Below are 27,591 nucleotides of genomic sequence, written 5' to 3'. Positions count from 1 at the left end.
CCGAAATTTAGTCATACATGAATCGAAATGTATTCTATTAAATACCTAAAGCTATTTACCATAACACAATTACAGCAACTAGTTTGAAAAACCAAAATGTAGCTATTCAATAAAAAATAACACAAGAAATTAACCCTCATTTCCATCAAAGGAAAAAACATTATATTAGCACAATTTATTTTAATAAATACCATTTCTATAATCCTCTCTGAGATAATTCATATCATGTGCATGATAAAGGTTGGAGCTTGACTGAATCATTGATCCACCATCTAAAAGGTTCAACTGCAAAAAGAAATAAATTATAGATTAGCAAAATGCACAAACGCATTTTTCCCTAATCAAAAGCAAATCAATGTAAACTCGCTTAGAGCTAGCTTTTTTTTTTCTTTGTTGCATTTGCGATCTTTTTTTCCATATTTTATCCCAGTCTATTATTGGGACGTTCTCTTGTTCTAACACGTGGAGAACTTTGAAGGTCGTTAACATCATTCAACGTAGCATCTTCGTGAGATAACGAGCATTTGCTTTTACTTTTCACTTGATATTCTTGCATCTCAGCCATGACATTATCAAAAGTCTGCTGCAAAATTTCAATCAACTCCTCGAATTCTGATGCAAATTCACAAATATTGTGCAAGTGAAACACTAAATCATCAAATCTCTTATTTTTTGGCTCTAATAAAGGCTTTTCTTGGTTGCTCTTGATATGTGTGTCTCCTTTTTACGTTCTTACTCCAGCGTTCCAATATATATCTCAGTGCAACTTTATCTACTTGCTCAAAGCTTAAGACACTCAAAGAATGATGGCACAATATATCCTTTGACTCAAACAATAAGCACTGACATTTTACTTCGTATGATATCGCATCATATGTAACAACAAACTTATTAAATGTTAAGTTAGAAACCTGTTCTACAACTTCATATACCGTATAACCTAGAACTGACTGCGTTGATCTTGTGATGCAATTCACATTTCCTCTAAATTGTGTTTGAAACTTTCCTGAACTTCTCATGAGTATACACATGCTGAAATTGAGCCTCTATTGATGATTTTGTTGCACATGGTATGATAGTATGAAAATCTACAGCATCAAATTCTCTCTCTCTTTGCTCTCTGCTTCCTAGGCAATTATCATATTGCTTTACAAATTGAATCAAGGAGCTATTACATGTAATAAACTTGTTAAAAAAACCATGCATGCTCTTACTCCTTTGTGTGCTTCTCATCCCAACCCAAAAGTATGGTGATCAAGATGAACTAAAATTCATAAATGACGATCTTCAAATAGCTCTGCAAATGAACCAAAATCAAACACAAAATAAACCAAAACTTATACCCGTTTTCACCGAAAAATAACATTAATTAATTCGAATGAAACCTCAGTTACCTGAAAGCCACTTATTGCCTCCAACACCATACTTCTTGAGAAGATTACTCCAATTTCTATCAAATGCATCTTTTGTAAACAAGTTCCAAACAATGACTCATCTCTTGTTTGATTTCTTCATGTCGCTTCATTTAATATACTTGAGATTTTCTTCATGATATGCCAAATGCACCACCGATGAATTGTTGTTAGCATACAACTCTTAATAGTCCTTTGCATCGATGCGCATTGATCGGTAACAATTCCTTTTGGTGTCTTTCCTCTCATGCAACGAAGCCAATATTCGAATAACCATTTGAATAGATGAATATCCTCATTTTTCATCAAAGTACATCCGAAAAGTGTCGACTGACCGTGGTGATTCACATCCACAAAAGAATCAAAAACCATATTGTACCTGCAAATGGACACCAACAGTTATGAACCGAAACTGGTTATGCCTATGAACCGAATATTATATCACAATGAACCGAATACCTGTGTGTGTTGTAAGTCGTACCAAATGAAATATCTCCAAAATACTCATACGCAGCCCTACTTCTTGCATCAGCCCAAAATACATTTTTGATAGAGTGATCAATTTCAAGGTTAAGCTAAAAAAAAATTGATTATTCTCTTTCATTCTTAATAAGTGCTTCCCAAATTCTTTGGTATCATCTTATTCAAAAATATTCCGCACTTCCCTTGTAATGTAATTCCTCACATCTTTTTCAATAAAATTTAGTTCACGATGACTACCCCCTGCTGCTACAAATGACTTATATGTTTTACTCAGTCTGATTCCGGCTTCCTCGTTATTTTCAATGGTACGACGCACAAACATGCTTAGCTCCCTGTGTTGTTTAAGCATATCTGCACGATCAGGACAACAAGGATGTGAATGATTCAGAACAACTTTAGAAATAATCCAAAGACCAACGTCCGTCAATATATGTACATAAATCCTAGCTGGACAGTTTATTCCGGCTGAGAGATTTGCCTTCAGAGTTGGAGATATCTTGAATTCCATTTCCCCTCTCTACTACATATAATTAGCTGATTCTTAATTTCATCTTCCTTCCGAGTGGTGTTCCTTATTTTGGTTGAAAAACTAGCAAGTTTGGAATAATATTTGTAGAACTTTCTAACTTCTTCGAGTGTCTTGAAAGTCATCCCAACCTTTAAAACAAATTGTTCATCGACAACACACCTAGACCGTAAAATAAACTAAAATATTGTCATAACAAGACTATTATGTAATAACCAATGAACCGAAATATATGCATTCTATAAATTCAGAAACTCCTGTATTCTATCTAAATTCAAATTCATAAACAACACTGATTTTAGCAAAGAAAAACAAAATTATTCATTATCACTTTATTCAATTACATTCCATTCTATTCAATTCAAAATTGTTAAAGAATGAACCGAAATAATATCATAACATGATAATTGTGTAATAACAAATGAATCGAAAAGTGTCCATTATATAAATTCAAATTCAAAAACTCCTGCATTTTAGAATGAACTAAAAATATTATCAAAATAAAACCTTGTATAATACCAAATGAATCGAAAATTAAACACTAGTTTTATTATTTTATTCAATTCCATTCCATTCCATTCAATTCAAAATTGTTGAAGAATGAAACTAGATAAAATAAAGACCGGTGTAAACCTAATTCACTTGATTCGATTTAGAAGAATAATCCAAATCGCTCTCATTCAACATATTTGAACTTGAATCATTCATTGTTTTGATAATATACTATTCAATTCAGAAGAATAATATACTATTCAAATGTAGATCGAAATCTGAAAAAAAAAAAGATAAAATTTCAAAGAAAAAACACAATGAAAATGAACGAAAATCTGAAGAAAAATCAGAGAAATCGAAAAAGAACAAAGAAGCTTTACGTTGAAAAAGAACGAAGAATGAAACTTTATGTTAAAAATCTGTTATGAAAGCATGAAAGAAAAGGTTTATGAAAAATCATGAAAGAAAAGGTGGCGCGGCGCGAGAGATAATATTATAATAACATGGTTGGACTTGATTAGAGAAATTACTTGAATGCAGAGCATTATTGTAAAAAGAAATCGCAAAACGTGTATAATCAACACATACACGGCAGTTTTAAATTATTGAGCACATCAAAACTTAGTTGCAGTAATTTATGTTCCACTCAAGCGCCGGGGACGGCAAACACCCAAACAGCAAAGGTTGGGCACTCAGAAGATTAAAATGAAGATAGACAAGAAACGACTTGCGCAAGCCTTGGATTAAAACCGATATTCACTTATGTAATGACTGTTGGAGCAGATCGACCGGTGTATTCCTGCATCTTCGAAAGTTTCAATGCAACGTCCACCTGTTATAACAATAATAATTGACGATTAATTTCAGTCCGCCAGCCATACGATTTCAGGTTTAGCAATGAAATGCATATACGCAGTTGATTATTATGTAAAGGATCTTACAAGAGGAGCAAGGGCTTCATGGGAAAGTCTCCCAGTTTTTGATGGATCCTTCTCGTACTGCTCAATGTATAGTCGAATAGTTGCACCTTCTGATCCAGTTCCCGAGAGACGGAAAATCTAGGACAGCAGTATCAACATAAATATAAATTTTTTAAAAAAATAGATAAACTACTAAAATAGTAATCAGAAGTTCGGACAAAAAACTGAAACAAAATTCACCTCTTCTTTTATTTTTATTTAAATTTTGGCCATTAAAAAAGATCACAATAAATTCCGGCAATACGACATAACAAGCAAATATTATCATTTTGGACCAGCAATAATTTGTACTCATATTTCCAGGAGTTTGCCCACATAAAGCACATAGTTTGCACCACCTATATTTACTAGAATTTGCACATTAGTCAACATAGCTTGTACCAATATTTACCAGAATTTGTTCTCATAAATCAGTAAAATTTATTTGTTGAAGACAATTTGGGGTTTGTGCTGGCCAAAATTGCTAAAATCGGCTGGCTCCCAAGACTTTTTAAATAAATTCACTTACTTAAATTCACCAAATTTTAAAAATAAAAATTTCTTTTTCTAATCATATTTTTAAGAAGTCGGCATCAAAACCCCTTTTGAATAATACCTAGTTAGTTTTGTCAAATTCTAAAATTTTGAGGAATCTTATTTGTTGTTCGTATTTTTTTTAGATATCAGCAACATGAATTTTCCAATATCATTCTAGTAGTCTACCTTTAAAAAGAAAGCTTTAGATATCAAAACAAATTGACGGGAAGTGTCAAATTGTCAACGTTAAAATTATCCTACGGGAAAGAAAACCACGTTGATCTTGGATTTCCAGCACTGGCGATAGACGAACTAAAAAAGAACTTTCGATCTAAATGTCCTTATTTAGTTATTTTCCTAACACTTTACATTTTTCATATAGCTAGTAAGAGTGTCTACCAAGTTGCACCCAGACCCAAAAAAAAAAAATACGGGAGGAAAAAGAAATCCAAGTAAACTTACCAATCTTGATCCATCCTCAAACAAATACCGGATTCCCTGATGTGACGAAATGGAACCATCCACAGGATCTTTGTATTCAAATTCATCAGCATTGACAACGTTCGAAACATCCGATCTTACTCCCTTAACAATCCTAACAATACGCAAATACAATTTATTAGATTATGCTGATAAGTCTGAAACCACAATGTTAGCACGGGAAATATATTTTAAGCAGTTTCCATGAAAATAATGCTGGGGTAGTAAAAGTAACATACTTATTGACTTCTGGGAGGGAGGACTGCAGTTTGACCAAATATGCCATCAGCTCCTTTGCTGCACCTGCATCTACATTCTTTAAGAAACAAAATTGAACAGGTTAACTGATTTGTGAAGTAAAATATATCAACGTAGTACAGAAAATGAACATACTTCATAGTCATATCGAGTATAATAGTGACGCCCATAAGTAGCCCAATGGTTGCGAACTATGTCTTCAACTGTTACAAGCTTGTCCTGGAGTTTATCTTTATTTTTATATGCAAGTATGGAAAGCCAGGCCAAAACTGCCCAGATTCCATCTTTCTCACGAATATGGTCCGAACCTATCCAAGTACACAAGAAATAATCACAAGACATAAAAGCTTAGACGGTTGATTATCATTATCATAACATTTGCAGTTTGCTTTTTCAACACAAAATAGCCAACACATACCGGTTCCAAAACTTTCTTCACCACAGATTGAACATAAACCAGCATCCATTAAATTACCAAAGAACTTCCAACCTGTCGGAACCTGGATTCGAATGAGAAATTAAATTAAATATTTTTATATGCCTTTTCTCAAACTTCATAATTCGAGAAACAATATACCTCAAAAAATTTCAGATTCAGATGCTTGGCCGCAACATCCAGGGCAGCAGAGGTTGGCATGCTCCTACAAAAATATTTACAAATCAAACTGGATTATATATTGGTAGCATGACAAGGGAATAACTTGACAGCCAATGGTCGATCAAGAAATTTGGGTTTTTCATGCAGAGGGGATGAAACCTGGCAACTCCCTTTAAGCCAGCAGAAAAGTATGGTATAGCTTCAACAGCATTTGCAGCAATAATGGCCACAGAATCTGAAGGAGTGACAAAAAACCTAAAAGAAACAAGGTATACGGACAAATTACAAATTAACAGTTAGATTATATTCAAATTTATCATTAAGTTGTCATTAATTTAGGTGTCAATACCTTTTACCAAGTATCATGTTGCGATCTGCATCACCATCGGCAGCAGCACCAAACTCTGGTGGCTCACCTTGTGTTTCTGAATTGCCCAATCCCATCCGAGCAACCAATTCTTTTGCATAAGTCAAATTGGGATCTGGATGTCCTCCTCCAAAGTCTTCCTGTATCCAATAAAAGTAATTTACAAATTAGAAGTATATCATAACCATATCATTCAGAATAACTCAAAGCTGAACCTGGAATCAACCAACAACAAAATAGGACCTTTGGTACACAGTTAAGTAAAGAGTTTTCTTGTGCCCCAAGTTCATCCACAAAAATACGCTTTGCATATGCTCCAGCAACTCCATGTAGTGCATCATAACTTCAACAATATCACAGAAAGTTAGCAAATTTTGGGATGAAGAAAAGAGCCAAGAATATTTCATATCACAGCTTATCAGAACAACATCCACAAAATATACCAGAATGAGAATTTAGGAGATGTCAACAGTTTCCTGATAGATTCAAAATCAAAAATTGACCTGCACAATTTCATTGAAGGACTGAATCAGCAGAGGCACAATGAAGGTATTCATATTTTTAGTATGTTATGAACATCAAGATTATTAATTGCAAGAACTAGATCATAAGTAATTCCAATGCAGCTGGATACTCAAAAATGTAAAGAGCAAGAAATTTTTTTACAAGAATATCTTGAAGCATGACCAATTTGCAAGCATTTTTTTTTCCTTTTAATTACCTAGTTTGCAGGTCATAAAAAAAGAACAAGTAAATATACTTTCATAAATGTCCTTTCTATACGATATAACATTAATCTAGTCAAAATTATAGCGTACTTCATCAATTTTACATAATCGGTTGCTGAGTCAAACACCTCAACATCAAATGGTCCTTCAGGGCCTGTAAAGTTTGTAACACCTAATGCGGAGATATCCACCTGAGAAAACAAATGGAGAATTAAGAACAATGTTTAGGTACATAAAGCACCTAGTAACCTTAATTAACAAGAATTGCGAAAAAAAAAAAATTTTAACAGGTTGCAAGTAATACATCTGGCAGATCTTCAGCAATCAAGTACTCTGTAATTGTAGTTGTATTTTTATATATCTTATCAGTAATTCCCTCGGGTGCAGGCCCACCATTTTCCATGTTATACTTAATACCAAAATCCTGCATAAAACCAAAGGGCAATAAGAATCAATCACAATTAACTTCATACACAAGGGTTCACCATAATATCTTACAATAAAGTTAAAGTTGAATTAGTCAACTACTTGGTTAGAAGCCAAGTCAAATATCCATCAACTGAATACTTGCACCTTTAAAAATACTCTTCATATTAATTTATGTCATACTGATATATGAGAAAAACGGCAATTTTCTATGTCCACCATCGTCTATTGAAAACAAGGCAATTCACCTAGTTTTTTGCCTTTTAATTTTGTGGAAAGGAGGGGAGATGCTCAGGAGTGCTGCCATGACCACATGAATAAAGTATTTTGGTGTTCACCTACATCAAGGTTGCAAATGTTTTTTTCCAGTTTTCTTATTATTTGGATTTTAATATCAGAAACAGATCCTTCTAAACAGTATCATCTGAGGCTTACTAATAAACTTTTCCCTTTTTGAAAGTTTTACCGTGTTCTTCCTGGCATATATAAACTACATAAAATCAAAGGACATCAACCTAAAAATTATTTGTAACCAAGCTACAGGCTAAACGTCAACCTACACAGTTTAGATATGAGAAATAGATGTAACAAATCTATAAATCAAATCAATATACAAGATGTCATTATAAGAGTAATAATAGCAAACATGCAGCACTCACCTCATGAGGGCCACCAGGATTGTGACTTGCAGTCAGTATGAATGCACCTGTTGCCTTGGAACCCTGTACAAATAACACAACTTTTACCTAGTGTTTGCTTTATAAAGCAGGGAAGAAGATTGGTTGCCTACATTTGCAACGTACTCATAAAAATAATGGACTTCTTCAATAAAATAAAATACTTTCTATGAAAAGAAAGAGGCAAGAATAAAGAGACGCAGATTATAGTAACTATGACTTACATCAGGGCCAACTCGTTCACGTATAACGCAAGATACAGCAGGAGTTGAAAGCAGTCCATTCTGACCAACCCAAACTCGTCTTACTCCATTTGCAGCTGCCATTTTAGTAATTATCTGCAGATTCATTAAAATTTTCAGTAATGTACAATATGCTAATGAGACTAATAAGATAGGTATGTCACTGTGGCGTGTAGCAAGAAATGTGTACCGCCTTGAAAAGTTCATCGGTAAATAAATGCAGAGCCAATAGGTACAGTAAGCTAAAGAAACGAAATAGCTGACTGGACAAGACAGCACTAACTAATCAATACTGAACAGTTGTAACCATGCTAACTAATAAACACCAAAGGTAAACAGCTCATTTCAAATAGATTACATCAAAGACCACTATCCAGGGATCAATACTAACTGAAATATAAGTTTTTTTAGCCACCAAGAACTATACATTGAAAAGCAAAAGGAATGCGAAAAAATAAAATAAAATAGCAAAAAGAAAGTTGTTGCGTGAAAATATACCTGAATAGCATCCTTTGAAAAATAACGACCATCGCCGGATACAACCAGTGTAGCACCTAGAAATATGAAAGGAACCACTCTCATTAATCCAACATATTCAGTATAATTGAAAGATTGATAATAAACAGATGAAAGGAAAACAGTTAGACAAAATTCAACGGTTTATCAGAAAGGACACTTACCCCTAACTTTTTCAGCAGTGAGTGCATTGAAGGTGGCCTGAACGAAGTTATGCAAGTAATTAGGTTGCACGAACACCTTCACCTGAAATGATGATCCAACCAAAAATCCATTATCAGAAGGTACAACAATCCAAGCCAAGCGAAACATAACAGATCTCACCACACAACACAAATGCAATGCAATGCGATCGCTAATTTCTCTAGACGACACTGAACTTAGATGAAAACATGCAAAACGATGCATACATCTCTGATCCATCACGATTCACAAAAATACGAAGCGAAACCCATCAGAAACAGAATCGCGAGTGTAGAAGCTTGATCGCAAACAGATCCGACATAGAAGATATAAGTTCAAGTACGATCCAGTAATTCAATGGCCAGATAATGAAAAATTAGAATAAAAAAGAGAAATCTATGGATATGAAATGAGACCTTCTTGCGGAGACCAGAGGTTCCGGGCTTCTGGCCATCGAAGGGAGAGGTCTGAACGCGAGAAACTTTGAAGACAACCATGGCTATGTCACCTGATCAGAGCACAAGCGTGACAGAGAGCGTGAGTGTGAGTGAGAAGTATATGCAAGAGAGAGAAGTGATCATTAATTAACTACAGAGAAGAAAAGAAGCAGCTTGGAAGTGTTGAGTTGCTGCTGGGATGACGCTTGTGCGACAGGGAATTTATCGGGCGAGAGTCCCCTGTTTTCGAATTTTCGAGCAATCTTGTGTACACCTTTTTATTGTAATGAAAGAAAAAATATTTTTCAAATTACACAAAGGTCTAAAAATTTACATTTTTGTGTTATATTTTGATATAACTGTAAACCATAGTTATCAGAACCGAATTGGTAATCGAACTGGTCAGATTACTGAGTCACTGAGTTACTGATTTAATTAGTGGGCTACTGGTCGAACCGGTTAATCCGATATAAATAAATAATTATATAAAATTTAATTATTTTTATTATAAGTATTTTTATTTTGTTTTAAGAACCGTTAGACGATTTTCAATTATGAACTTCATATTAAAACAATTGCATGTAAGTCTTTACCTATTATTATATAATTAATGAGTAAATGCCCAAGATGGTCATTGAATTTCAAATCGCTATTCAATTTAATTCTCGACTTTTTAAAATGACCAATTAAATCCTTGAAATTCGAAAAAATGCATCTCTGTTAGTCCCTTGTAGAAATGTTGTCTAAACGTTGATGATGTGGTATTCCAGCTGTATGCTGATGTGTACCAAAATTGAATTTGATTCAAATTGGTACCTGAATTGCTTAATAATATCCAAATGAGTCCATTTTCAATTATAAAACCCTAATTCCCAAATTATTGTCTTCTCTTCTTCGATCTCTCTGCTGTCTTCTTCTCTTCTTCGTCCTCTCCGCTATCTTCCAGATCATATTCATCCTGAACTACAACATCAGTACACTTACCTAAAAACTATTTTAATTACAAGTTAATGCGGTTGGATTAATTTTAAATTAACACAGATTTAAATTATATGTATTCTTGCAGGTTCGTCCATTAAGTTAAAATATATTTTCCACTTTTAAGAAGGTAACCATTATCATCATCTTCAAGGTATTAACATCACTTTCTAAATTTGTCATTTTTCAATTGAATTCATGCAAAATTTTTGGTGAAATGGGTGTTGCACAAACTGGTCTTCACCTCCATCAACCCAACAGAAAAAATTACAATGGATTCCATACTATAAAGTAAAAAACGCAAGTGAATCCAAACTCAAAGTGAAACTATCTTAACATTTTTTAGAGGTATAACCTTACCTCATAGTTTGGACAACCATAAAATAGTTTACTAGGATTCTCTGTCGTCGTTGAGTACTTCATCACCATCCGAAGTCTGCAATTACAGAAAATGGCATTCTTACCTCCCCTGTTGCACATTCTTTTGCTGCCATAAGGTCTCCCTACAGAATTGTTCCTACTTGAGCTACTTTGGTTTCTCTCCCCACCACCCACCACCCACCATCACTCATGCAGAGAAAACAAGATGAATTGGAAGATAGTGGAGAGGTCAAAAAAGAGAAGAAGATAGCAGAGAGGACGAAGAAGAGAAGAAGACAGCAGAGAGATCGAAGAAGAGAAGACAATAATTTAGGAATTAGGGTTTTATAATTAAAAATGGACTAATTTGGATATTATTAAGCAATTTCAGGTACCAATTTGAATCAAATTCAAGTTTGGTACACATCAGCACATAGCTGGAATGCCACATCATCAACGCTTAGATGGCACTTCTGCAAGGGACTAACGGAGATGCAGTTTTTCGAATTTCAGGGATTTAATTGGTCATTTTAAAAAGTCAAGGACTAACTTGAATAGCGATTTGAAATTCAGGGACCATTTTGAGCATTTACTCTATAATTTATTAAAAAATAATATTAATAGATATCATATAATCATGAAAAGAAAAAATAAATTGTGATTAATAAAAATTTTTTATTTATCTTTTGAATTTGTATATATTGGGTGGTATAATTCATCCTATGTTGCCCAGCGTCGACGTGTCATAGGTTTCCCTCCAACTGCGACTCGAGCGGTTCGGTCCGGTTCTAAAATGAAGGGGTTCGAACCCCATGTTGGTCATTTTGAAAAATTTTTCAAAATTCACACGCCTTAACAATTGGCAAGACATGGAGCATATGCTGGTGCGTCAACGCGTCTCAACTGCAATCCAAGCAGTTTGGTCCGGTTCGGATTTGACCAATTTTTATCAGTTCATTTTAGGTTTGACCGGTTCGTACCAATTTTTTGCTTTAAATGATCCTAAACTTGGATCAAGTTAGACCGGTATTAGGTTCGATTTACTAATTTTTTGGCCGAATTAACCGATTCAGTTCGATTTTAATAATTATACTATAAAATATACACTAAAATTAGTTATTAATTAATATAAAATATATATTAAAATATAAATACATATTAAAAATATTAAATTTTATATATTTATACACAAATAAACAATAACTAATTTAATAATTGATTTTAATATACACTCTAGCACATAGCATTTTTGTTTCCGTATTTCACAAACAAGAAAGCATTATTCTATTTCGCTACCTTGAGTATGAGATGGATTTAACCTTGTATTTCGCTAGTTACATGTAAATTACATAGTTTTGCTCATGGATTTTTTTTCCTCCAAATACATGAAATAAATATAATACTATGCATGTAGGCACGGACCAAAAAAATTATGTTTTTTCTTTGCCTTACATATTTTAGTCGCATAGAAGACAAAATAGTTATAAAGGTATCTTGTCTTCATTGGATATAAAATACGTACAAAAATTGACAGTGTTTTCGATTGTAGATGAGATATATTTGTAGATGCTAACTAAACATATTTCGTCTTTAATGAAATATATTCATAACTATTTCGTGCCTACTCTGATGGAGATATATTCATAAGTACTTTATATATGTGCACACGTAATTAAAATAAATTAAAAATTAGGAGAAACTAAATTTAATTTCAGAAATTAAAAAAAATTAAAGCAGATAAATTTTGAAAATTTAAAAAAAAGAAATTAAATAAAATTAAAGTAAAACACTTAATCTAAACAATCAAACAACAGTTAATTGTTAATTATTGTCAATCTCCAGCAACAGCATCAAAAATTTGGTACGAAATTTCATATCCACAAATTAACTAGCAAATACACTGGATCGTACTAAATAATACCTCGGATGAGTGAGGGTCGGTCCCACGAGAATTGATGGACCAAGCAACAATGATTGAGTGATTCACTTAGTCAGACAAGCAGAAAGTAGTGTTTTAAGATTTAAAAACATGAAACAATAATTCAGGAACTCAGAAAGCAAACAATAAATTTGGTGTGAGAAATATGTGAGAAAACAATTAAGGTTTTAGAGATGTTTAGACTTCTAGATTAACAATTTTCATTAACTATTTTGATTTTGCAAAAATTCAATTCACAGCAACTTTAAGTGATTAGACTCCAATTTTTTGGTAATTTAATCCTCTTCTAACTCAATTAACCGTCAATTCCTTGGTCACTTAATCTCATTAGAGGGTTTAAGTTCAAACCCTAGTTTCAAGCCACACAAAATCCTAAAGACCAAAAAATAATCTGATTAAATGTCACGTATCACATTAAACTCAGATACTCAGAGGTTCATGAGAATTTAGTTTCAAGCTTATAATTCAAGTGATGTAGCTTTTACAAGAATCAACAAGAATTCAAGTTAGAAAAGAGTTATTTTTTAATATACTCTAATCTTTAGGATGAAGAACGAAACCAATTCTTGAATGTAAATCATTGTATTAATCAGAAGCAGAGAACAATAGTATTAATCTATAGAATAAACAAAGCTCCTAACCTTAACAGGGGAGGTTTAGTTGCTCATGAAGAAAGTAATCCCTAGCAAAAAAAAGTGTGTAATTGTGAAAAGTGCAGAAGAAGAGAAGAATAAACCTTAGGCCAATATCTCTTCTTATTTTATATCTAATCCTAATTAAGGGCAATTCACTATATTAAGCCAAGAAGAGCGAAATTTTACACAAATCCGCCAAACCAAAAACTGGTTCATGAATCCACCAATGCACATTTCTATATAATTCGAACCAGGTCAATTCAAACTCAAACTACATGTAATTCGACTCAATGTGATTCGAACTATGTACACACGCACACACTCACTAATTCGAATCAACCTGATTCGAATTACACACACAGTAATTCGAATAAGGGTGATTCAAATTACACCCCAGCACGCAATCCCATCCCAATAATTCGAATTTGACTGATTCGAATTATTTATGGTATAATTTGAATTATGCTGTTAAAAAATTAATAATTAAAAATTAAAAAAATATATATTTTATCTCATACATTAAAAAAAAGCTAACAAAATATTTAATTATGAGACTTCTTTAAAATATTAATGAGAATTCCATACAATACTCTTTTGTCTATTTTTAATAGCTCATGAATATTTTTTAACAAATTTTTTTGATAAATTTATTTAAATTATACTACAAAAAATATTTTATTCTATGCAAAACAATTTAAAAAAAAAGGCTTAAAAAATGTTAGGAGTATTATAAAAATTTGTAACATTCTAGTAATTTAGGTAAATACATGCATGTACTCAAATTTTAAATAAAATACTGTACATAGTCAATAATAATTTAGAAATTAAAGAAAATATTTTATTCCATACAAAACAATTAAAAAATATATTTTATTCTATACAAAATAATTTTAAAAAATGGTTTAAAAGATGTTATGAATACTATAAAAGTTTGTAATATTCTAGTGATTTAGGTAAATACATGATAAAATATATTTTCTTTAATTTCTAAATTATTATTGACTATGTAGAGTATTTCTTTAGTATCCTAAGTCATTAGGACGTTACAAATTTTTATAGTACTCCTAACCATTTTTTAAGCCATTGGTATAAATTATTTTGCATAGAATAAAATATTTTTTTGTGGTATAATTTAAATAAATTTATTAAAAATTATTCATGATAACTTTTTAATAAAATTATTTAAATTATATGGTGAGATATTACATGATTCGAATTACCATGGAAAAGTTCAAATCACTCTAATTCAAATATACGGTGAGCAATTCAAATTCTATACAATACTCTTCTGCCCATTCTTGATAGCTCATAAATATTTTTTAATAAATTTATTTAAATTATACCACAAAAAATATTTTATTCTATGCAAAATAATTTAAAAAATGGCTTAAAAGATGTTAGGAGTACTATAAAAATTTGTAACGTCCTAATGACTTAGGACTTAAAGAAATACACTACATAGTCAATAATAATTTAGAAATTAAAGAAAATATATTTTTATCACGTATTTACCTAAATCACTAAAATATTACAAACTTTTATAGTACTCATAACATCTTTTAAGCCATTTTTTTAAAATTATTTTATATAGAAAAAATATATTTTTTAATTGTTTTGTATGGAATAAAATATTTTATTTAATTTCTAAATGATTATTGACTATGTACAGTACTTTATTTAAAATCTGAGTACATGCATGTATTTACCTAAGTCACTAGAATATTACCAATTTTTATAGTACTCTTAATATTTTTTAAGCCATTTTTTTAAAATTATTTTGCATAGAATAAAATATTTTTTGTAGTATAATTTAAATAAATTTATTAAAAAAATTTGTTAAAAAATATTCATGAGCTATTAAAAATGGACAAAAGAGTATTGTATGGAATTCGAATTGATAGTTCATTAATATTTTAAAGAAGTCTCGTAATTAAATATTTTGTTAGCTTTTTTTTAATGTATGAAATAAAATATATATTTTTTAATTTTTAAATAATTTTTTTTAATAAATTATTATTTTTTTAATAAATTATTATTTTTTTAACAGCATAATTCAAATTATACCATGAATAATTCGAATCGGTCAAATTCGAATTACTTGAGATTGCGTGCTGGGGTGTAATTCAAATCACTTGATTCGAATTACTGTGTGTAATTCGAATCAGGTTGATTCGAATTAATAGGTGTATGCGTGTGTACATAGTTCGAATCACATTGATTCGAATTACATGTAGTTTGAGTTCGAATTGACCTGGTTCGAACTATATAGAAATGTGCATTGGTGGATTTATGAACCAGTTTTTGGTTTGGCAGATTTGTGTAAAATTTTGCTATCCTTGACTTAATATAGTAATTTGCCCCCTAATTAATGTAAAATATATTTTCTAATTGTAAATAAAATAAAGTTTTAATCAAAATTCTTAAAAGATCACGTTGCTGGCTTCATAGAGATGTGGGGACCACCCTGAAATATGAAATTGGCACCAAACTTGGGCTGGTGCTACCCTATCCGCAAATGAATGTGTGCATGTATTGATCTTGGCACCAAACTTGGAATTCCCAAGTTTGGCGCCACCATGCCAGCAACGAATGAAAGCCTTGTGATGATCACGGCACCAAACTTAGAGATTGTCAAGTTTGGCGCCACCTTCTTGGATTGTTCAGGTTCCATTTCTTCTTTCTAAACTTTGTCAAATCCGTTCGAACGCTACTTGAAATAGACCAACTTGCACACAACTCAAAGTAGCATTTATAGTGGTTTAAAATATCTAAATCTTGATTAAACTTAACAAATTCAAATGCAACTTCATTAGGAAAAGATAAAAAAGATGTTCACATATCACCTAACAACCAAGTGAAATGTCGAGACACCTCTATCTTTAGGTCCCTTAGTAGGAAACCTATGTTATATCTAATTAACAATTAGAGGAGGCATCCGACAATGTCTGTAGTATCCCGATCAGTCGCACTACTAAGGGATCTATAAGTCCACGCCAACACTGCCAACTTCTAGGACAACCTTGCAATTGTGATGTTCACTAGTAAGGGAAATCATCGAATATGGACAAAGTTGTTCGACATGTCCATCATCAAATACCCTTGATGAGCATCATCATATAGCACTAGATAAACTGCGCCATGTCTGAGGATCAACATCAACAAGAATATACTACATTCTCTTCAAAGTCATGTCATATTGATGGCAAAGATGTCCTTTTTGACCTGAGCCATTTCGGTTGGCCTATCTCTGAGTAGTTTCTCTACCCAATTTTAGGTCAAATGTTGATGGTACCTCTGAAAATTTCTCATGCACGTACCTACCGAATCTCCATCTATACACAACTCTAAGTGTTCAACCACGTCTTGGAGTACTTGTATGCTTTCCGTCAGGATGAGGTATACGTCGGCAATGAGAGAATAAGGGGGTGGATACCTGTAAAAGGCACTCCGACGCTCAAATAAGTAAGTGAGTGATAAACTTTGCAGAATGCAATGTGTAAAATAAACGTTTTACCTCCCTTTTATATTTTGGGATGAAGCATCGGCAGTTATACTCTCAAACATTCGCATTAATAGAGAGTAATAGCATATTAGGGCATTATAATATTTTTTTTGATGTCCATTATTGATGACTGATCTATAACGTATACTGCCGAGTTATAACATTAAAGACGAGTTATAACGGCCATATCACATAACTAATCTAATTTATAACGTATACTGCCGAGTTATAGCGTTAAGGACGAGTTATAACGGCCATATCAATTATTATTATTATTTTAAAAATATATATAAAAGCTCCTAAAAGTTCTCTATTTTTTTAAATTAGTTGATTTATGTTTAAAAAAATTTAAGTAAATATCGATTTTATGAGAAATAAAAATTTAAAAACTAGTTTGTTAAATAAAAATTATTAAAAACTAAGTATTTAACAAATAAAAATTTTTCGGAGAGAGGATAAGGATAGTTTGAGGGGGAAAAAGTGTGACTAATGAGCATTGTAAGAGTAGATTGTTCATGAAAGGTTTATCGAAGAGAGACATGTTAATGAAATGAATTTAATTAAAGAGTTAATTCTTTTACTCAATAATATCAACAAATTTTTTAAATTATTTTTTATTCTAAATTCTAAATTTTATATCCAAAATAAAAAATTTGTAATCCTAATTTTAGACACTAATTCCTTTAAAAGATCAAAATTTTTTAAGAAATAATTTTACAATAAAAAATTACTAATATTAACTAATTAAAATTTTATTTTTTAATTAAAAATTTGTTTTTATTTATTCATCACGCCCTTATCTCATTTATAGTATAAACGAGATACGTACACTCTTATTTTATTTATACTGTAAATGAGACAAGAGATACCGTCTATTTTGATAAAAATGCTACAAATTGTATATTTTGAAAAATAAAATATTTATTTTATTTATTTAAAAAATTATAATTTTTGTTTTTTTTTAAAGCGAAATATGATATAAAATTAATTTACCTAAAAGTTCAAAAACTAATTTAATAATTAAATTTTGTTGCAACTAAAGTATTCAACAATAAATTTTTTAGAAATTGCATTGGAGTATTACTATTGATAAATAATAAATTAGAGAATTTGATAGAAATTACCAAAAATTCTAACCAAGATGCGCAGCACCCTCTTGGCCTCTCCTCTCAGAGTCTCACTCAGCCACTCTCCTCCTTCCTCTCATCGAGCTCTCTCACTCCCTCACTTCCCTCTTTCTGGCCTCTGAACGAACACACCGAAGAACGCAGAGAAGAGAACTCGATCGCAGCTTGGAGGAAGCCCCGAAGCAGCCCTCTCTCGTCGCCGTTCCTCAAAGTCCAGCCACCGCCGCCATCCGCATTGCTACAGCTTCGGCGCAACGTCGCCCTTGTTCGCCGCGTGTCCGCCTCCTTTTTGGCCAAGCTTCTGCCCTTTTTGGCCAACCCTTGTTCTCCCCTTTTTGGCCAACCCTTGTTCGAGCTGCTTAGCCCTCTGTTCGGTCCTCTACGCCGAGTGTTCGAGCCTCTGTTCCACCGCCTTTCAGCCACCGTTCAGCCATTGTTCAGCTTCCGTTCAACCATTTCCGTCGCGTTTTAAAGCTCCTCCCTTCCCTGTTCTGCTTGAATTTCAGAACTGCTCCATCCTAGGGTGATTTTTTTTCCTTCTTCTTGTTCTTTCTTGTATTAATTATTCCAGTTATTGTTTTAATTGTTGTTTTCATGATTAGTATGTTTTCTAGTTCTTATTTTGTTGTTGGTTTGCTGGAGTTTAAAATTTTAATTGTTCTTGTTATTTTGATTTTCAGTTTTAATTGATCTTATTAACTTGTTAATTTGATAAATTATTGTTTTGGTGTTGTTCTTTACCTTTTGATTGTTATATTGTGTTTTGCTGTTGTTGATTTAATAAATTGTTCATTGAGTGGAAGATGAAAACCTGCCATGTTAAAACTGCTCCTGCCATGTTAAACCTGCCATGTTAAAACTGCTCCTATTGGTTTAGTATGGCTAAATACCTGCTTCCAAAGAGATTCTAGCACCATGCTTGGACCTTCTCTCTGAGGTTGGCCCTGTGATGATTAAGGATGTAAATCTTGTGACCCACTTTAGGAATTAACTTTTTAGTTTCTTTTTTAAATTGGATATCGAAATTTTGTTTGTTGATGATAGTAATTTTGTTTGTTGATGTGTGGATATATTCTTTCATATTCCTCACTAAGTCGTAGTAATCTGTATGCCTTTGATCCCATAGCCTTTGTATTGTTGCATATTGTTAGATAGAACTTTTTATTTTCTTTTTTAAATTGGATATCAAAATTTTGTTTGTTGATGTTAGTAATTTTGTTTGTTGATGTGTGGATATATTCTTTCATATTCCTCACTAAGTCGTAGTGATCTGTATGCCTTTGATCCCATAGCCTTTGTATTGTTGCATATTGGTAGATAGAAGGTATCAAATTTTGTGACATATGGTAGTAACTATTAAGTAGAGTAGTTTATTCTTTTCTTTTCTATTATAGATATGTCGAATAGAACAATGTATATACTTTTGAAAACTAAATTGTTTCTTTTGAACCAAAATTTGGGTGATTACTCTTTTCTAAATATGCAAGCAATTCTATCTAGTTGGCCATGAAAGCTTTCATTTTCTTTCTAGTATTAGTTCGTGAATGACTTTGTTTTGCAAATAAAACAGTTGTGAAGTTACTGTGAAACAGTGGCATGGAATAGTCTCTCGCTCTTTCTCTAATTTATTTTCTATTTTTTCCTTTGGAAAATAACATATTAGGTATTTTCTTTGATTGGAATGTAGAAGATAGTATATCTTTTTATGGTTTTATTCTTTATTGTAACAAATTTTGAATAATTGTTTGTTAGTTAATCTGGAACCTTGCTGTTAGTTATTTTATTTATTATTTTATTATAAAATGGTTATTTCGGTTGAACCACGGTTGAACCGGTTGGACCAATAAATTAGAGTGGTTCAATGACCAGTTCGGTTTTCAGAACCTTGCTCAGAACCCTTTTTCCTGTTGCCTCTTCTTAGCCGCCATTCCCTTCTCATTAACGAAGAGGTAGCAGCTGCAGTAGCTGCCAAAGTTCTTTACCCTCACCAACGAAGAGGTGGACACCATACGCTGTTCCGTCTTTTGTCGTTTCATCTCTCTGCAAACGACAACAACGAACTCCGTTTTGTTTGCATCGCGTTTTGCGTTTTGCATTTCGTCCCTTTTTTAAACTCGGCTCAATGGGAAGGGTTAGTGGAGCTGAGAAGCAAGAGTTCAGTGAGATGGAGAACGCTGAATTCTCTGATTTGCAGCTAATTTGTCATGTTAGAGATGCACTTTCAGCAGTCACTTTGGTACGTAGAGCAAAATATCATTCTAGAATCTTTTTTTTTATATTATTTTTCTGAAAATTAAAATGCTGGATTTTACTCATTCTTAGGGTGATAGAGAGAATTATGACGAGCTTGTTGGTTATTTGCACCGGAAAGAGAGTCTTAATCCCGATGATATTGCTCTACTTGAGGTCAGTTCTTACATTAGAGCACGTGGAGATTGTGACATTATATATACATTTTTTATTTGTGCTAATAGATAGTGCTGACAATGATGTTGTGATAATATTTGATTTGATGATGGTTACAGACAACTTTGAAGGCACTCTCTGGAACAGTCTCATGCATAGATTCTGTTCATCACGAATCTCTTCTTTCTGCAGTAAGTTCTTTTTCACATTGGACTTGTTGCTTGTGTTTATGTTTATCTTGTGCTTGAAGTGTGGAACTTGTTAATGTTGGAAGGAAATGGACAATTTATAAAGATATAGTTGTTCTCACTGAAATTGTTTTTGCCAGGTTTATAGAATGAGCCTGTGGAATTATGGAACTTCTATTATGGATGCACTGATTGAGCTGATTGTATCCTTGGTACGTGTTTCCTTTTTGTTTTTTTCCCCTTTTATCTGTGTTATTAGGAGCCATTTGCAGAGTTTTAATGTTCTATAAAGCTTGTTTGACTTTTCTTTTCTTTTTTACCCTATTTGAAGGCTGCTTCGAATGGGAAATATATTGATTGGTCTTTGGAGTTGCTTGTGAATAACTTCACTCCCCCTTATCACCTCATGGATAGTTTGAAGCAGGAGAGTGGAATTGAAAAGAAGAATAAAGTTCTGTCTCGTGTGCATGCTGCTTTTGAAGCCATAGCTGTTTTGGTGCCTCTTGCGCCTTTGCGACTGTCTCCAATGGTTGTCCAGAGGATGCCCTTAATCTACAGTAAGGGACCGGTGAGTTCAAATTCCACTTCCATCCACTGCCATCGGAAGTGTTTAAGCAACTGCTTTATGCTAGTTGCTGCTCCATTTTGTGAATTTCTTGTGTTGTATGTGATGGACTGTCAACTTGGTTGATGGCAATTAGCATCCATCTAAGCTTCATTTTTGTTTTACAATGTGGAGGCATTATTTACTCTTGCACTCTGAAATATGTCGGGTTGCTCCAGTAATCATTTACATGCTTTTGTTGTATGCATTTTGATGCCAAAACAATATAAGGAAACCAATATATTAATTTGAGGAGCATTTCTAATTATCAGATTTCTTTTATTTAGCTTTTCAACATATGTAAGAAGAACTAATTCAAATAATTGCAGTATTTTGTCGAAGTTTAACTTGCATCTTATGATACTTGTAGGAGATTCTCATGTACGTGGAGAACATGTTAAAGCTGGAAAGTGGTGCAATTGGAGAAATTGTTGGTGTTACGATGCTGCCTGCTATTGTAGATAGGTTGATAGAACTTGATGTATGTTGGTTAAGTCACCCTTTAAGTTTTCGTTAAAAGAAAAGTGAGGGCAGTTGACCATTAAATTAATCTCATTTGATCTATTTTCAGGTTGAAATTGGATGGGATGGCCTCTTGCAGGAAGATGCCAAAGGCATATTTGAAATGGAATTAGAGGATGCCGAATTTGCGGATGGGGATGGGGATGATAATATGGTATGGTCCAAAATTTTTAATTTTGGGTTCATCTTGATGTCTCTTTTTTTGTAAAATAGTATTTTGAAAATTAAGAAGATGCTCCTCTTAATTGGTTAGATAAAAAAAAATGAAATTAAGATTTCGGCAGGGGGAATCTCTTACTCTGTTTAACATGCATTGTCTATGATATAGAGTGTGCGTTTGTGCGTTATCTAGTAGAGTTTTGATAATTTGCATTCCACCTCTTATGCTTTGTGAAATGAAAAGATTGAATGAGGTTGTTATTATTGCCTCATAGTTCCATAGTCATCCATTGATGCTAGTTCATGCTGCTGAAATGGTGCTTGCTAGAGTAATATGGAGGTGTGAAAGACACTTCTTTTTGCAAATTCTCTGTCTGAAGTTTGATATTTCATCTCCTGCCTCTTTTTATTGGTTTTATATGTTGTGTCATGGAACATGGACAATGATCTGCCTGTAAATTTAATTAGCCATATATTCTTCTGATTAATTCAATCATTTCACTATTGGATGACCTGAAACACAATTACCCACCAAATTTTGTCCTCTTCAATACATCTGTTAGCAATTTCTTAGCAAGAGATTTAAGATGGATGGTGATGGGAAACAGGAAGATTGAAGTTTATCATTCTGAAATGCAAGTTGTGGTCAATCTGACATAGGTTGGTGTTTCGATGGTGATTTTGTCAGAGCATCCCTGTATGTATGTTTATAAGGCTGTGGAAGCAGCCATTAGCCCTATCAAACTATGAAAAGCCTTATTCTGGTGTTTGCCTGTTTCAGGCTAACATGTCAAGCTGATTGTATTCAGGCTTGGCTTGATCCGGCTGTGGGTGTAGTTAAGTGGCTTTGTGAAGTGGCAAAACTTCATATGGTGAACTCAGGTACTCTAACTCTCTGTATATCATATACCAAGTTGGAATCGAGTTGTCCATGATGAGTAATTTTTTAACCATACTAGATATGTCCTATACATGTCTCAATTGCAATGTTTTGAGCTGTCAATATGGAAGACTGAAATTTGTTCTGGTCATTGTGATATTTTCTAGATTTGAGATAACGTGTAAAGATGTTCTGCTTTCGATTTTTTGTGAATCTATATACCACTGTTTTTTCTCCCGTATTTGGGAGCGGGGAGATAAATACTTCGTAACTTCATGCATTGTCACTTTGAATGGATTCAAACTTCTGAACTTCTACTGCACCCAATGTTCAAAGTCTAACACAACTCTTAGGCTTTGTTTGTTTGAGAAGAAAATGGAAGGAAAGAAAAGGGAGGAAAGGAAATTGGAAGGAAAATGATTATTTTCTATTGTTTGGTTGAAGAGAAAAATTGGAAGGGAAAAGTTGAATAGGATAAAAAAGTTGATGGGACCTGCCAAATTTTTTCTCTCCAATATTGGATGGAAAAGTGATGGAAAACATATTATGTTTCTCTACTTTCAATATTACCCTTTCTCTTTTTTCAATATATTTTATAATACAAGGATAAAATTGTCTTTTTATAACATTTCTTTCCTTCTTATTTTCCTTTCATCCAACCATATCTTTAAAGCACAAAGGGTTATATTACTACTATCTTTAGGCAAGAGGCACCAATACTGTCTGCTTGCTTAAGAAAGGTGTTGATATTGTTTAAAGAAAAATAGAGCCTCGTAAATATTGGCAGTTGTATTCAGAAAGTGATTAGAATGATTGTTTATATAGGAAAGAGACCAAGAAAGCAGCTCGGCCATAGAGTTATCTCTTCTGCCATAAACTACAATTCCCAAGAAGGGAAGTCTTTGTGCAGTAAACTTGTAGTGGACAGGTGTTAGTGCTAAATACGTAGTATACAATTTGGAATCACATTTCCGTATACAATTTAGAAAAGTTACGATATGATACTAATTAGAGTTTTGCCAGTTCATCATTTTTCCTTTAGCAGTGATCATTTGAGCTCTCCCTTTATAGTACTCCCTCAGCTTTAAAGTTCATTAACCTAAGATCATGGATGAAACTCCTTCCTGTCATGGCAATGCCATGCTCATGCATTAGATTTGAATCTTTGTTCTGCAGTCAGCTCACTGTTAATTTTTCAGCCAACTTCTGTGTGAATTGCAAGGTTTTGAAAGATGAATGTAGTTAGGTTCTATTAGGCTATTGGCTCATCTATGAGCAATATATTTCCAACTTTTATTCATTATGTACTTCCTCAAATTTACAACATATGTTAGTTGCCAGTCTATATATCATTTTATTAATGGAAATATGTGTCCAAGATTTTGTCTTCACTTGTGTGTGTTTCACAATATCATATATCTTATGTGCTGCCTTGTGGTTGTTTTTTATTTTATTTACAGCCTGCTGCAGAATATTTAAATAGGAAAACTTTGGAGGGAAACACAATTGCTGAGAAATTAGATAGCTTGATTGAGCTTACTTTTTTGCATCTCGAGTCCTGTCAAAGCAGTGGCCGTTTGTCTGAGGTATTTTCTGGACATTACATATAGTTGCTTTAATTACTTTGTATTATATACTTAACATCTAATCATCTATATGTTCATTAAATTATTAATTAGGTATTTGATGTTCTACTGAGATCATTTCAAAGGACTATTTTGAATGCCTACAAGGCAAAGTTCACCCAGGTACGCTTCTCTCTCTCTCTCTCTCTCTCTCTCTCTCTCTGCTGTTTAAAGTTGGTAATGCTTTGTGAAATACATTATCAATGCCTTTATTTTGTTGCAGTTTGTGGTGTTCTATGCATGTGCACTGGATCCTGAAGATTGTGGTGTGAAGTTTGCCATGGTTCTTACAGATATGTTTCTTAGCAATGTTAATCCCCCCAATACTAGGTAAAATTGATTTTACATTGTGGCCGAAACTTGAAATTAAAGTTCAAGTGCCTGTCAGCACCAATTGATGAACTCTTAAATTTTTTGCGCCCCTTTATTGTGAAGTGTCGTAATTGATGATAGTGTCGTCATTTGTATTTTTTATTTTTGATTGATCATTTTTTAACTGTAAATGATCTAATGCTTATCAAATGGGGCCCCTTAGCAGCTTATTATATAATTTAATTATTTAATTGAACTTAAAAGATTGACTGTTCTCCTTTTTATTGAATTATTTGTTGTTTTAACATCATTTTGTGAAAGATGAGCATTGTATAGACTTCACATATGAGTATATGACATTGCTAGTTGTTTTCATTTATCGCAGGATGAGTGCTGTTGCTTATCTTGCTAGTTATTTGTCCCGTGCAAAGTTTGTTTCAGCTGCATTGGTTGCTAGCATCTTACAAAGGTTTGGGATCTTCTTGTTTCCTTGCATTGCCAAATTTTTCCTGTCTTATCATATAACATAGGAAATAGAGCTAACTTGATGTGATTATCTTTCAATGAGGTTTCAGATTGGTTGATTGGTGTCTTAACTATTGCCAGTCACATGATTCCGTTATGAACCCGCGAGCACATCAAGTTTTTTATTCTGGTTGTCAGGTATGCCGATTAGCATTTGACCTTCTATTCTTGCACGTGGTGATGGAAGGGCTATAAATCTGATGTCTTGACATTAATTGGGCAAGTAAGGAAGATAAATCATTTGCCATGGTTTGAAAGCTTCCTGTTAGTGTATCCTTTGATATGTGCTTTTGAGCCCTCAATCCTCTGCTGTTTATTATAAGCAATTGGTTTGGTTTGGCTACCTTACAAATTATTTTAACCTGGTTAGAAAACCTAAGTATTTCTGTGAACAATCATTCATGTTGTTGCTATCATGTTTTTTTATTTTTATGCTTAATTTCTTTTGGTAGATAATTTGGATTTTGGTGTTCATAAGCTTGTTTTTGTGAGCAGGCTCTCATGTACATGCTGTGTTTTCGAATGAGATCTCTGATGGATGCTCCAAGGCTCAAAATGCAACTTCTAAATATGCCCATGGAGCCAATCTTGCAACATAAATTGAATTCTTTGAAGGTAATGAACTTCTCAAAAGCTATCATGGTTTATAGAGAGTATAACATGCTAAGATTTTATGGATAGTGATATAGTCGCTGAAGACTGGAATGATTTTGGTTAATTATTGTTATTTTGCTCCGACCTTGATTATTCTATCTAAAATGTATAATTAAGCTGACATTTTTCCAACAGGTTTGTCTACCTACTGTAGTAGTGGAATTCCTAAGACAAGCAAAGGCTGCTAAGCTCTTCATGACATCAGAATCATTTGCCTTTGATGATATGCTCGAATCTGATCTTTCGAGGGCATTTGGTGGGATAGATAGGCTTGACGCGTTCTTTCCTTTTGATCCTTGTTTACTGAAGAAAAGTGAAAGGTTTGTAAGCTAGTTCTATGAAGGAAAAAAATCGACAGATTTGTCCAAACTTTTTTCCTAGTTTAGTTGTTGATGCTGCTTCTTCTGCCTTCCACTCTAAATTCCGTTGCTGTTTACAGTTATATACGGCCACATTTTGCTCGCTGGTCAAAGATCAAATGTGATGGTGCCAACGATGGCGACCTCAGTGAAAGTGGCAGTGATGCATCCGATGACGAATTTGTCGACATGAATGAGAATGATATGATTGAAGATGACATGACAGTGAGTGTACAAGCAGGTTTGGATTTCGACCCCGACTTGAATAGAATGTCTATCACGCCCAAGAACAAGTTTCTGTTACATTTTCAACAGCAAAACGCAAGAATGCCCGCAAGAATCAGACCATCCACTAGTCCAGAGTCTTTGTAATGAAATTCTTGTGGCGAAAAACATGTCAATTTTGCAATGTTTTGGCGTGGCAGGATTAGGAAGTCTATGTTGGTGTTCTTTATAGTGAAGAAAACGGGGGAGCATTGTGCAGTGTTTTGGGGTATTTTTCCCCATATTCAGGGCAATTGTAAGTGTAGTTTTTAACTTATGTTCACTTTGTGCTGCCTATTAAGAAAATGAGCAGAGTAGCCAACATTTTTAGGATTCCGCTCGTCGTCACTATCTTGTAAATTGTAATAGTAGTGTTTCAAAATTAACTATTTTTTTTTGGACGGGAAAATTAACTACTTGAAAGTAATATTATTTATTTACTTCAAAATATATGGGCCTTTTGCCTTAGAAGTTGTGCCGTTCGTTGGGTTTCGTATTTTTGGTACCCACAATAAAATTCTAGTGAAAGGAAGGAATATGTCCTTCTTTGAGATGTGGAAGTTCTACCTTCTTTTATTTACATAGCCGTACTTAATTTATTTTCTTTAGACCATTGTAGTCTTGTATTTGTGAAATTTTTAGGGTGTTTTGTATTTTTTGTATTTTTTCGCTAAAATTTCACTCTTTTTGTTACGTAACTCAACCGATGACTTTAAAATATGTGAAATGCTAGTGGAAAAAAAAGTTGATTAGAGCTCAAATGTAAAATGAAAAATATAAGTATTGGTGAAAATTTACATCCGGTTGTTATCATGTAAAGCTTTTAGGGGAGAATTAGATAATTTGATATATTTAATTAAATTATTATCTAATGGATTTTTAACTATCAATTTTACATAAAACCAATTGCATCTGAGTCTTTATCACAAGTAAAAGACATTAATTATTTACCATTTTATCTTATTTCAGTTGCAAATAAAAATATATATTTTCAAAAACTTCAAAAATAAAAATATATAAAACCTCAAATAATAAAAGAAGCAATATCGTGTTAAACCAAATCAATTACATTACAAAATGATTTTTTTTCTTAAAGAAGAAAAGAACAAAAAAATGTTAGTATAATTATCTAGAATTATAGGAACAATTATAGATAGAGAAGATGATTTTTTTTTAAATAAAGAAGAGCATAAAAAAATTATTAATAAAATTAGAATGACTTTCTAACATT

General features: G+C 32.9%; 3 protein-coding genes across 6 annotated transcripts; 1 reads left to right on the top strand and 2 right to left on the bottom strand.

Annotated features, from left to right (window-relative positions):
- Positions 1-421: 421 nt before the first annotated feature.
- LOC110281612 (protein FAR1-RELATED SEQUENCE 5-like) lies at positions 422-2,403 on the bottom strand. Its single transcript, XM_052261864.1, has 5 exons — positions 2,074-2,403; positions 1,872-1,987; positions 1,727-1,791; positions 1,395-1,463; positions 422-612 (listed from the first exon to the last, which is right to left on the bottom strand). The coding sequence occupies exons 1-5, from the start codon at positions 2,401-2,403 to the stop codon at positions 422-424; spliced, it is 771 nt and encodes a 256-aa protein (XP_052117824.1).
- Positions 2,404-3,473: 1,070 nt separating this feature from the next.
- Positions 3,474-9,605, bottom strand: LOC107491347 (phosphoglucomutase, cytoplasmic). Its single transcript, XM_016112192.3, has 19 exons — positions 9,493-9,605; positions 9,301-9,393; positions 8,866-8,947; positions 8,684-8,739; positions 8,168-8,281; positions 7,926-7,988; positions 7,145-7,264; positions 6,931-7,031; positions 6,556-6,615; positions 6,356-6,455; positions 6,095-6,252; positions 5,905-6,000; positions 5,725-5,788; positions 5,566-5,647; positions 5,283-5,455; positions 5,129-5,205; positions 4,872-5,004; positions 3,855-3,971; positions 3,474-3,745 (listed from the first exon to the last, which is right to left on the bottom strand). Exons 2-19 carry the CDS (start codon positions 9,379-9,381, stop codon positions 3,674-3,676), a joined length of 1,749 nt encoding a protein of 582 aa, XP_015967678.1. The 5' UTR covers positions 9,382-9,393; positions 9,493-9,605; the 3' UTR covers positions 3,474-3,673.
- An 8,260-nt stretch (positions 9,606-17,865) lies between these two features.
- LOC107491346 (uncharacterized) lies at positions 17,866-26,913 on the top strand. 4 transcript variants are annotated; one of them, XM_016112191.3, is made up of 16 exons: positions 17,866-18,385; positions 19,784-20,098; positions 20,185-20,268; positions 20,388-20,459; positions 20,597-20,668; positions 20,788-21,024; positions 21,431-21,541; positions 21,632-21,736; positions 24,082-24,207; positions 24,301-24,369; positions 24,470-24,576; positions 24,944-25,027; positions 25,134-25,221; positions 25,579-25,698; positions 25,873-26,057; positions 26,177-26,913. In XM_016112191.3, the coding sequence occupies exons 2-16, from the start codon at positions 19,985-19,987 to the stop codon at positions 26,466-26,468; spliced, it is 1,866 nt and encodes a 621-aa protein (XP_015967677.1). In that variant the 5' UTR covers positions 17,866-18,385; positions 19,784-19,984; the 3' UTR covers positions 26,469-26,913. The 4 variants fall into 4 exon arrangements, with proteins under 4 accessions (XP_015967677.1, XP_015967676.1, XP_052118185.1 ...); XM_016112190.3 differs by having other exon boundaries at positions 19,744-20,098; XM_052262225.1 differs by having other exon boundaries at positions 19,732-20,098.
- Positions 26,914-27,591: the final 678 nt, after the last annotated feature.

Source organism: Arachis duranensis, chromosome 5 (assembly GCF_000817695.3).
Source record: "Arachis duranensis cultivar V14167 chromosome 5, aradu.V14167.gnm2.J7QH, whole genome shotgun sequence".
Lineage (NCBI taxonomy): Eukaryota > Viridiplantae > Streptophyta > Magnoliopsida > Fabales > Fabaceae > Arachis > Arachis duranensis.
Note: the sequence above shows the minus strand (reverse complement) of the source record. Positions and strands in the feature narration are given on the sequence as shown.